Consider the following 12,798-nt stretch of genomic DNA (forward strand, 5'->3'; position numbering starts at 1 on the left):
TTGATCAAATTAACATCATAAGAATGGTACATATAAAAAACATCAACTTATAAAACCCAGGTATATAAGAACATGGTAGTTCAATGTACTCTTTCTCAAACTTGAGTGTGCTGACATTGATGATTCTGCCAAAAACTTAAATGTTTCAGAATAATAAGAAATCCAGATCTCTGTTGCTGGACAGCTTCGTTTTAATGACACCAAAGTAAAACTCATCGAGATGTATCACTCATTAGCTGAGGAGACAGTCACCAATGATGATCTGGATTTGATTTTTTACTGAACCAAAATAACATACCATAACTTGCTAAGCTTCAGCCAGGGTAATTTATTAAGCTAGTCCCTTTTTGGCTGCAATACAAGACTGTAATGTACATGACCTAAATATGATATTTTTATAATAAAATATAAGTTTTGTATATGTACTTACCCAGTAATAATATAACTATAATAGTTTTCATGTACAGTAATCTAATTCATATTTTGTGGGTAGCACTTCGATTGCTCAGTGAAGTATCAGTGTCACCCCCCAACGGCAATACTAGAAACGACTTAGCTAATCACATCATTCTGTTTCATGCATAATGTCCATCAGAGGGGAGGCAGGTGGGCTCCAATCATATAATTACTGGGTAAGTATATAAAAAACCTTATTTTATTATAAAAAAAAATTTCATTTTAGTATATGAGACTTTACCCAGTAATTATATAGCTGTTTCTACACTGAAAGGAGGTGGGATCATGGGCATATTCTACTCCAAAGCATTAAGTCACATAATGAATTTGAAATTACAGGCAGTCCCCTGTTTACGACGGGGTTCCATTTTTGAGATGGGTCGTAAGCCGAAAATTTTTTGAAAATCATAAAAAATCCTAAGAAAACCTTACTTGGAATGCTTTGGGTGTCTATTGAAAACTATGTTAACTGCATTTTGATTGTGCTTTTCATCAAAAAACCTTACAATATTGTTTAATGTATATACTCTTGTAAGGTTTGATATTAAAGACCAATTTTATGGCCTAAAATTTTGGGACTGAACATTACATGTGGTATAGGCTAGTTTTAGAAATGTGCAAGAGTTTGGCACTAGGCTAAGCCTAAGCATTGGATTTCTCGACAGCAGACAATAAATACAAATGTTGTTTTACTTATTTGAGAGCCTTTTATATTGTTATGTTGTTTCTATATTGAAAAAGTGCAAACTTTAGGGACTAGGCTAAGCCTACCACATTCTTTGGATTTCATGACAGGAAGTCAACAAAGCAGCATTTATTTCCACAGAAGTCGACAAACTTGTTTTTGTATAATAACCACGACAAATATATATGTTGTTTTACTTATCTAAGAATGCATTATTATTGTTATGTTGTTTTTAATTTAAGGCTGTTCTAGGCTATAATAAGTACAATGTACCTTCATTTCCCGAATGTAAACGAAAGCTCTACTGGCGGCCGCCATTTGTATTTCGTCAGCCGATAACTTCTTCATTCATGATTCACAGAGAATCGTATTTTTTTATTCTATTGGTAAAAGGATACTGTAAATAGAAAAACTTATTCATGCAACACATTTAATAAAAAAAAACATTTGTGAATTAAATATCATAAAATATAAAATTAATCCAAGACTGCTATCGTCAAAGCCAGCAAATATTTTCTAGAATTCTTCTTCTGTTTTAATATCATGTTTCATTATAGCTGTCGGTAACTCTGTATCTCCATTAGGTAGAGATAAAATAAAGAATAGAAATAAATGGTTATTATACTGTTTGGTAGTTTCAGTAGTTGAAGAGATAATGACAATTTATGATTACTAAACTGAGTGCTAGGTAAAAGTGGTTGCTTGGCGATCGTTCGATACTCGTAGTGTTGAACGTAACCAAAAGGTTGGAAGCTTTTTTTTTTTTATTATTATTATAGTTAATGGTTAATCAATAATTATTTGAAATGAGTACATACTGATTATTTATACATTTTATTGGCATATTCTAAGCTAGCTTCTTAGGTTTAGATGTCAGAATCATAGACTAGGCTACAGTAGCAACTGCTAACATAGGCTAGGCTTATTGCTAGAATCAAAATGCAACATTACAAGGGACATATCCTAAAGTCCTAATATATACAGTAAAAATGGGGTTGAACATTACCAAATGTCTCATTGTGTTGATCTAAAGGATTGACTTGGTAGAGACTTCTCAAGTGGATATTTTAAAAAATATATTATTTTCAAGTTAATATAACACAATTTTTGACTTAACACATTTTCTTTTCATTACTTAGAATTCACATATTTTCTTTTCATTTCTAACAATTCCTTTCACTAAAACAAAGGAGAAATGGCATGATTTTTCCTGTCTTGAAGTTGTAAACAAATGTGGTATGGAGGAGTTATGGAGTTCCATTTGACAACGTCTGAGAGAGAGAGAGAGAGAGAGAGAGAGAGAGAGAGAGAGAGAGAGAGAGAGAGAGAGAGAGAGAGAGAGAGTGTGTAATTGCTGTATGGATAGTTAATGACTGAATTGGTTGTTGGTAGGTTCTGGGTTGTCTGCTGGTGCTGTTGATTGTTAGAGTTCTGTGTTTTGAGTGAGTTTTTCAGTCAGTCTTTGGTAAGAGCTGGTGAGAGTTAGTAGTGTTGGAAGCAGTTATTTGAAGGCATTGGAAATTGGTTGAGTTTTGTGTTTTGTTGTGATCTCTTGGCATTGTTAGTGGGTGTGTGTGTTGCCTTTTTTGTGTTGTTTGTGCAGTGGTCTTTTGTTGTGTTTTGTTGTTATATGTGAGGTAGTGTTCCTTGGTTGGTGATTGTGTTGTTAGGTTGTGGTTATGTTCCTTGGTTGTTTGCTGTGTTGTTAGGTTGTGGTTGTGTTCCTTGTTTGTTTGTTGTTGTTGATTGTGGGGTGTGGTTTGGGTGTTGTTGTTGTTGTGGGTTGTTGTCCTGTTTTGTTGTTGTGTTGTTTTGGTTGTGGGTTTGGTGGTGGTCATCTGCTGCGACCTCAACGGCAGACAGCAGAGCAAAGCCCGGAGTATCTGGAGTGTTAGGGTAAGACCGTGTGGTTTTGTGTGTTGTGTGTTTTTTTTTTTTTTTTTTTTTTTGTAGGTATAGGACAATTGTCCTGCGTGTATTTTGTTGTGTAAAGAAGAAAGAGTGACTGAAGGTGAGTTGGGCAGCTGGAATGATTAGGTTTATGTGGGGGGATTTCCCCGCTTGTTTTTTAAGCTTGTGATCCCACCACAGTAGTGCCACCTGTTCAGCCATCCAACAAACTAATGGCGGCTGAATCAAGCCAACCAGTGGAGTTCCCAAACCATAGAATGTAGAGTTTTTCTTTACAAAGTATATTACATTTGACAACGTCTTCGAGAGAGAGAGAGAGAGAGAGAGAGAGAGAGAGAGAGAGAGAGAGAGAGAGAGAGAGAGAGAGAGAGAGAGAGTCATAGGGTTGTCTGTAATTGTCAGGAGTAATCGAGTTTAAATGTTTTCGTATGTTCGATGTGTCATATTTGTGTTTGGTGTTGCTGTATGGTAGTGTGTAAGTGCGTGTGCTTTCTGAAGAGAGAGAGTAGAGAGAGAGAGAGAGAGAGAGAGAGAGAGAGAGAGAGAGAGAGAGAGAGAGAGAGAGAGAGAGCAAAGTGGTGGATGGATAGTTAGTGATGGTTAGCGACAACACAGCGTTTCACCCTAAAGTCAGTCATTGATGGTAAGTAAGAGTGTGTGAAATTTCTGTGTGTATCTATTGGTGAACCAATTGTACTGTCGAATAAAGTAACGTCAGAGAGGAAAGTGTGGCTGAGGGTCATTTTGAGAGTTGGTACGATTAACATAACTGGGGAGCTTTGCTTGCTTTGTTGTTAGCTTTTATTGCGCCAGTATAAAAGCCTTATTTATTATTTTAGCCATAGATTTCAAGGTTTTCAAAACCTAGGCAAGGCTAGATTATTGGCACTGAATAGCCTTTCTCTTGGCCACCATTGGCAATGATTTTATTTTCAGTTTATTCTCTCTCTCTCTCTCTCTCTCTCTCTCTCTCTCTCTCTCTCTCTCTCTCTCTCTCTCTCTCTCTCTCTCTCTCTCTCTCTCTCTCTCTCTGTTGTTGTCGTAATTCCAAGTTGTTGTAAAACGAGTACATCGTTAAATGAGGAATACCTGTAGTACCATCAAAGAGAAAATTTTCATCAGTTGTTAAAAACAAAATTTATATAATAAAAACTAGAAAACTAATTATGGCTGAAAACTTGATTAATTCACATACCTAACTCTTTCCAACTCTGCTAATCTGTCAACTTCATCGATTTTCTTTTCTCTTGTTCTTGGGTCTTCATCACTACTAGTGGATGAGGATGATGACCTTGAAAGCTTTCGGCTGCAAGATAAATAAAATGTCAAAATAAAAAACCTGAGAATTAAACAATTGAACCCCACTACATCTTAAAAACACTTGTAAAAAAACCTGTACATTGCATAGTTTTCAGTGGCCTCTAGATAAAATTTATCTGCTGAAGGTACACTAATCCAAACAGTTTATCATCAGGACCTTTAAGCAGATGACACAAAGAGAAATATAGCAAATACTGGATAAATAACCTGAGAAAAAATATAGTTATGAGGTAATGACAAATAAAATTTAAAATGGCCATATTCCATAACCCTTAATGGACAGATAACCATCATAGGAGTAAAAATAACAGGTTTTGAGTTGTGAGCAGGTTCACTCATGGTGAGCATCAATATTACGTGCCATCGATTTGGAGGAATCGAGCAGGAAAGAGGTTTCATTACTTCTATGGCCCATAAATTCACTAATGGCAACTTTTAGACTGGCTCAGATCAACAATTGTATGCAACTCATGAGTTAGCTGTGATCACGGCTTCAAGAGGGCATGTTGTGCTTCTGTTTCTCCCATGACATCTTTTTGTTTATTTGCTCATAAACATACCCAAGGGCTGATGGGTTTAATTCTTATCTTTTATAATAGCATGTCAGTTATAATTAAAATTTTGCAAAGAAATATCAGAAAAATATATTTGTATAATAAAATATTTTATCTATACTTACCAAGTAATTACAAAGCTAAGAATTTCTAAGTACCAGTAGCTAAAAATTGAAAATCGCAGTACTGTAGCGATTCTTTTGCTTTGGGGTAGGACTGTACCCCGCCCACTACTGGGAATATGCAAAAAACAACACTGCAAATTAGCTCAATTTCATTTATGCCTTATCATCCATGAGAGGGGAGGAGGGTGGCCTTCCATTCTGTAATTATATACTTGCTAAGTATAAATAAAACATTTTATAAAAATATTTTTATTCAAGTAACTTACCAAGTAATTACATAGCTGATTCCCACATTGCTAGGGGGTGGGATTCATGGGCAAAAATCTACTGCAATTATAACTGATAAAAGCATGCAAATAGAAAAATCTTGCCAGCATTAACATAACTGCTTCTGGGGCAGCTACTCTCAACTATTAAGAGGTGTGGTGTGAGACCAGGGTCACCTACTACATAGGGGGGACCGTAAAGCAAGGAATTCACCAAGCGCTAGTAAAGCACAGACATTGCCCCTGCCCTAGGCACAGTACCATGAACAACAACATAAAGCCAGAAAACCAACAAAATTGCCTACACCAAATATTAAAAACCACCACCCTACCAATGATTCTAGAGAGTATCCAGTACCATGTACCCACAGACTCTCCTAGGACTCAACATCAGTTTTCAAGGCGAAGAGTAAGGTAGGAAGGAATCCTTCCTATACTTGTTCTCCCATCACCATGCCAGCCACCACCAATGGACCCAAGGTACTGTAATCATTAAAAATCATTTCCACTTCTTTAAGATAATGATTCACAAAGACTGACTTACATTTTCAGTATGTGGACTGGCAAATGGAAGCCAACTAAAGATTATAGCTAAGGCCAGAGATGTAGCCACTACTCTAATCTCATGAGCCTTTACCTTCAATAAAGGTAGAGCCTCCATTGCTATCTGGAAATGGGCATCCCGAATGAGGTCTCTAAGAAAGTACGAAAGGGCGTTCTTAGAGAGAGGACGTGAGGGGTCCTGAACAGGCCACCATAAGCTATTGGAAGGTCCTCTTATGTTTTCAGTCCGGTGAATGTAAACTTCAGAGCTCTCACTGGACAGAGTCCTTTCTTTACCTTCCACTCCTACTATGCTAGACAAGTTCTTAATAGTAAAAGAACGAGGCCAAGGTTTCGTAGGATTTTCATTCTTAGCGAGGAGGCCTACAGTAAAGGAGACTAAAGCATCTCCATTAGAGAAACCAACTCTCTTATCTAGGGCTACAACTTTGCTCACTCTTCTGGCTGAGGCAAAGGCAAGGGCAATAAGGAAACGCATCTTTCTGGTTGAATTCCTGAGTGAGGCAGTAATACTTCTAGAATTTCTGAATGAGTCCTGAGTCCCTTACAGTTCCATTGTAAAATGTCCAGATTGGATTTTTAGTGCTAGGATCTGCCCAGGGAAATTCTACTGTAATCTATACTATCTTTCAATCTTTTTTAATTTATTTTCCTTATGGGACTTTATAAGACTTTCTTTTGATTGTCTTGAGATATGTGGCTTATGATTAGCTCCATTATATTTTTTATTAGCTTTTTGATATGGAGCAGAGTAGACCTCAACTAATACTTTGTTTTTATCCAAGGGACTTGATTCCTTGGTTGTTCAGGGGCAGAAGCATCCTCGCTGTTGGCTTCACTCGTTATACTTTTTTTATGGGGTTTGGAAATCTCCATACTTTGAGCAGGTGGAGGTGAAGATGAAGTTCTTACTCTCTTTGGTTCTCTAGTTTGTTCTTGTTCCTTGCCTCAGCCTGCGGCCGGTCTGGGACCGTCGCGTCAACCCTGGGTACCCGCGTATCGCTAGTCTGGCGGGAGTCACCTGAGTGACTCTCACCAGCCTTCCGCTCCATGCCTCAGTCCTGGCGCCGAGCGAACTCGGAAGCCTGGACTTTGGCTGCACGGTCACCCGCGGGCGACCGCACACCCGGTACCTCTCGCGAACAAGAGGCTGAGACGGAACCTGATGTAGCGGCAGAGCCCCAGCACCAGGTGAGGAGGTAGCCTGTACCCCTCTGGTCCCCGTCTTCTTCTTCCTTGCGGAAGGAGAGACGGGCCCCGCTCCCGAAGGAGTGGGAGGACCAGCAGAAGACTCTCCCGTCACATCGGAGTGAGACGGGCCCTTATAAGCTCCCGAAGGAGACTTTTTAGGAGGGAAGGAGGCGGCCTCCTTCTTCCTCGGTTGTGAAGCCTTGGAAGTCGAAGGGGAAGAGGCGGCAGCAGACAACGACAAAGAAGACGATGAAGACGACAATGAAGACGACGGACGACGACACCTTCCTCTTCTTTTTCTTCTTCTTCTTCTTCATCAGCTTCCTCAGGACAGTCGTCAGGTGCTCCATCCAGGACGGAGCCGGGGCAATTGCCGATGCAACACGGCCCAGCTGCACCTGTCCGGAAGGACCCGCGACTGGAGCAGCAACACCACAGGCAGGAACAATGTCAGCAGGGGTTGGTCCAGGTACGGCAGGAGGCAAGGCAGCGGCCAGTGACATCCTGTGTACTGGCGGCAAGTCCAGGGGCGAGCTCTTGTGGCACCGGAAGTCGGGGGCTGAGGCGAGAGCAGCGAACCCAGGCGGCGGAGTCACGACCCTCCTCAGAATACCTGGAAGCGGCGCCTGGATAGCAGCTGAAGGTGTTGCCATGGTTACATGTTGAGTGTACACCAGGTGAGGAGGGGTGGCATACCCTGGGGTCGAGACGGTGGTGGTAGTGGTGGTTACCGGGCCGTGTGTTAATGGAGCAGAGCCACTCGCCAGGTGATGCAGCAGCCCCTGAACACTCGGTGTCCCCTGGAGACCCGGCGAGAACCAAACCTGGTCGAGGTTGTCACCCACGGCAGGCATACCTGAGGGAGCAAAGGTCGGGTTAGTAGGGGGGCTCCCCCTCGCCCGGGGGGGACAAGTCCCACCCCAAGCGAACAGAAGACCCCGAGTACAACTGAATGTCGGGGTCTCTCGCCCTCTCCTCCACGCTCAACGGATCGGGCGAAGAGGAGCGAGAAACTCCCCACGAAGGGGAGGGAGCCATACGCGGGAGTTGAGATGGAGGGAGGAAAGAAGACAACGTGTCCGAGACCAGGGGAGTAGCCGGAAAACTTTCCGTAGACTCCCTGGAAGGCTTACGTCGCTTCCTCCTCCCCTCAAATCGTGCCCACTGCTCCTCCGACCACACACAACAAATATCACAGGGCTCGGTGCGAGAGCATTCGCGCCCCCGACACCAAGCACATAAATCATGAGGGTCAACTTCAGGAAAGGAGCGGAAGGCCCCACACTTACGGCCCTCCACACCAGGGCATATGCGGCTGATGGGAACTCTCCAGCTCACAAGAATCCATAATAAAATGAAAATACTTACAGGATTTTCACACAAACACACTAGTAAGAGAAGGCAAACCAAAGTTTGAAGAATGAAGCATGCGACGACGGCGGGCAGAGAGAAGTGGAGAACACGTCTGTCACCCAGCGCAGCCGAAAGCAAAGTGATTCTTCTCCTCCCAGTCGCGCAGTGCGCCGACTGTCAGACAAGCAGTTAACTACCGTACTCCCTTGTTCGAAGCTTACGACCGGTTCCAGCTGCCGCAAGTTACATTCCTATTGTTAAAGGACCAATGGTTTGTATGACGTATCGGAACAAACTTTTTTTCCGCTTCGGTGCTCACTCGCAAACGCCGCCAGCATACGGGAGACACTTTCGGAAATACTAGCTCAGCGTTTAAGGGTTAAAATCAGCTCCCAAATTAGGGTTTCAAATGTCGCATGATACATGAGTATATACGGTAGTTATAATGATTTTTATAAGAAATTTTCATGGTGAACCTAGGAGGTAAAAAAATTACCTTTAGATTTTGCCTCGATATAACAGTAAATTACATCTTAGTGCAGATCTTCTTACATACTACTTCCATTCTAGGATAATAAGAGTTTATTCTATAAAAATTAACCATTTCCTATTTCATTTAGGTACCAAAAAAAATTATGAAATTTTGACAATTTTTTTTGGCCAAAAAACTTTTTCTCTTTTCAGATTTTGACCTCTATGGGTCTGACACCTTTTCCACCTTTTCTGGCAGTCTCATATTGTAAGTAGTAGTTTTAAGAAGGATTCCCTCAATTTTTGTGTGTATATATAGCTTATTTTGTATTTTTTGTAAACATTTTCGTAAATTATTTTTTGTATATATACTTATTTTTTAATTATATTTGTAATATTTAATTTGTAGAAGGGTACGATTTATCTTTTCAGTAGTTTTTATCAATGCTTAAATTGATTTTAGAAAATAAAATGTAAAGCATTCTAGTAAAAATTGAATTTTCACAAATTTTTCTGGGCGCTCGGGTCGAGCTCGACCTGCACGCGCCTTTAACAGGGTACCAATCTAGTGAAATCTATCCAGGGTTAAGTTTCTATTAAGCTACTTTTCACTTTACATTTCTTGTATTTTCAGACTGAGTGACTGAGTTAGATACAGCCATGGCTAACGACTCAGAGGAAATCATATGTAATGACCGAATATGGGCTATAACCCTCAGAGGCGCCAGGGATGCTGGCGCATCCATCATTTCACGTTCCTGGATAGCTTAATATATACATTAAAATAATGAGATGAATCCTTTGTTACAAGAAACTGAAACAAAAATCCATGTGACTGTCATTGCAAAAAGAGTGAGAATCTTGGAAGGCCCGAAGTCCTTTCTCGGGTGTCAAAAGACATCATAGCTGAGGCAGTGGGTAAACCAAGAAAGGCTTTACGTAAATTGGCGCTTGAACTAGAAACAAAAAGGGGAAAAAAGAGAAGATATAGGTGCTGTATATCGTGAGTTGAAAAAATCTGGTATCAAGCCATTTCATGTTATTTATCAGCAAGCCCCACATCATTCAGCAACAGAGAAGTCTGTGCATGGTTTTGTGGTTCATTTCTTAAAGATTGAGATGAAGCGGACTTTCTCCATGTTGCCGCATCAGATGAATTCTTCATTTACACAGTCAGGAAGCCAAATCATAAAAATGACATCATTTGGGCTGCAAAGTTGGATGATATTAGCCTTGACGTGTGTTATCGCCAAGTTGTGAAATTTCCTGAATGTTTGGGAATCTTTCTGTTTCACAGCCAAATGGTTAATGTGGATCATCAAAGAAAAAGGACAGTCATGGAATGGCAAATACTTCATAGAAATGTTATTGTTATAATACAATTAAGTTTGTTCATACTTACCTGGCAGATATATATTTAGCTGTATTCTCCGAAGTCCGACAGAATTTCAAAACTCGCGGCACACGCAGTGGGCGGCCAGGTGGTAGTACCCATTCCCGCCGCTGGGAGGCGGATATCAGGAACCATTCCCATTTTCTATTCATATTTTATCAGTGCCACTGTCTCCTGAGGGGAGGTGGGTGGGCACTTAATTATATATATCTGCCAGGTAAGTATGAACAAACTTAATTGTATTATAACAATAACATTTTGTTCATGAAACTTACCTGACAGATATATATATAGCTGAATCCCACCTTCGGATGGTGGGAAGAGACAGAATAGGATTTGTAGGAAACTTAAATTAAGTAGATGATGTACACCTTGGTTCCTCACCTGTTAGCAAAGTAGACTCTGTGATTACTGTCACTTAAGCCTGCTTGTGCTTAATCAGAGCTGCCAGCCAGGTGGAGACCTGTAGTGCTGGTGCGCTCTGGATGCTCTGTCAACTGGGACGTGACCTCGACGTGACAAGAGCATAGAGCCATACATATGAGGGCAACGAAGCAACTGACCACCACCTGACCAACTATCCAAGACCCCCTGAACACTAAGCTAAGAGATGGGAGGTCTTCACCAAAGACTCACCACAACCAAAGAACACAACAACAAAAACTAATAACCTAAACCTAACTAAGGGATAGGGAGAGAGCTACCTTCAGCCCCCAAGACTGTGTCTGCAGAAACGTATGGCCCAAGAGAACAAACAGTCCTCGTATATCGTTCACACATCTCTCAAGTAGTGTGAGGCGAATACTGAATTGCTCCTCCAAAAGGTGGCGTCAAGGATGTCCTTGATCGACATGTTCCTTTGGAAGGCAAGCGAGGTTGCGACAGCTCTGACCTCGTGAGCTTTCACTCGCAAGAGGCTCAAATCGGTCTTCTGGTAAGACGAATGACCCTCCTTAATCACGTCCCTCAGAAAGAACGCCAAAGCATTCTTGGATAATGGTATATCGGGCCGTTTAACCGAACACCACAGATTATCTGAGGGACCTCGTACCTCCTTTGTCTTGTGGACATAAAACTTTAGAGCCCTGACAGGGCACAGGGCTCTCTCAGGTTCTTGGCCCACAAGGCTTGTCATACCCTTGATTTCAAAGCTCCTTGGCCAAGGGTTAGACGGGTTTTTCATTCTTTGCTAAGAAAGTGGGACTCAAAGAGCAGACCGCATTGTCACCTTTGAAGCCCACTCGCTTACAAATGGCTTGAATTTCGCTAACTCTCTCGCCGTCGCCAGAGCAGTTAGGAAAAGAGCCTTCTTCGTTAAGTTCCTAAGAGACGCTTCATGGAGAGGCTCGAAAGGACTCGACATCAACAGTCTAAGGACTAAATCTAAGTTCCAAGAAGGAGGCCTCGCCTGAGGTATCTTGGAAGTCTCAAATGATCTCAGGAGATCGTGAAGATCTCTGTTGTCAGTAAGGTCTAGGCCTCTGTGTCGGAAGACTGCTGACAGCATACTCTTATATCCCTTGATGGTCGGGACTGCCAGCTTCTGCACATTTCTTAAAAATAGCAGGAAATCGGCTATCTGGCTCACAGAGGTAGTGGAAGAGGAAATTCCCTCCTTTCTACACCATGCCCTGAAGGAAGCCCACTTCGACTGGTAAACAGCTCTCGAGGAAGTCCTCCTTGCGTAGGCGATCGCCTTCGCAGCTGCTTTAGAAAAACCTCTCGCTCTGGCCAACTTTTCGATAGTCTGAACGCAGTCAGACCCAGAGCGGAGAGGTTTCGGTGAATATCTTGCGAAGTGGGGCTGTCTGAGTAGATCTTTCCTCCAGGGCAACGTCCTCGGAAAGTCTATGATGAAGGACATTGACCTCCGTTGAACCATTCCTTCGCGGGCCACATCGGGGCGATCAGGGTCAACCTCGTCCCTCCAATGCCGCGAACTTCCTTACTACTTCCCCCATGATCTTGAATGGCGGGAAGGCATGCAAGTCTAGGTTCGTCCAGTCCCAGAGCAGAGCGTCTATAGCGACTGCTCCCGGATCCAACACAGGGGAGCAATAAAGAGGCAACCTCTTCGTTCGTGATGTCGCAAATAGGTCGACTAACGGACGCCCCACAGTCTCCAGAGCTCTCGACAGACGTCCTGGTGCAACGTCCATTCCGTCGGCAGGCAGGATCTTGATCCTGTCGGCTTGCCTGAGCAAGGTCCTGCTCTGAACGTTCTGGACTCTGCACGATAAATTACTCGTCAGGATCCTGATCCGTCTCGCATGTGCCCCACAGCAGAATCTCCCTCGCTAAGTAAAATAGAGGACGGGAGTGTGTACCTCCCTGATTCTTTAGGTACGCAAGGGCTGTGGTGTTGTCCGAGTTGACTTGGACCACTTTCTCTGCAACCTTTTGCTGGAAGAACTGTAGCGCCAGGAACCGCCGCTAGTTCCTTCACATTGATGTGCCAGGACACCTGTTCCCCCCATCCAGGTGCCTGACACTTCCTCCCTCCTAGTGT

The 12,798-nt window shown here is 42.3% G+C and overlaps 1 protein-coding gene across 3 annotated transcripts in view; it reads right to left on the bottom strand.

Annotated features, from left to right (window-relative positions):
* LOC135206643 (UPF0430 protein CG31712-like) overlaps nt 1–12,798 on the bottom strand; it is a 67,804-nt gene that overhangs the window by 21,747 nt on the left and 33,259 nt on the right. For all 3 annotated transcript variants that reach the window (XR_010312807.1, XR_010312806.1, XM_064237994.1), the window contains exon 2: nt 4,248–4,358. Coding sequence is in view for 1 of the 3 variants with exons in the window: in XM_064237994.1 (XP_064094064.1) it covers nt 4,248–4,358 (111 nt within the window). In the remaining 2 variants the exon portion in view is untranslated. The remainder of the gene's footprint in view (nt 1–4,247; nt 4,359–12,798) is intronic.

Source organism: Macrobrachium nipponense, chromosome 31 (assembly GCF_015104395.2).
Source record: "Macrobrachium nipponense isolate FS-2020 chromosome 31, ASM1510439v2, whole genome shotgun sequence".
Taxonomy (NCBI): Eukaryota; Metazoa; Arthropoda; class Malacostraca; order Decapoda; family Palaemonidae; genus Macrobrachium; species Macrobrachium nipponense.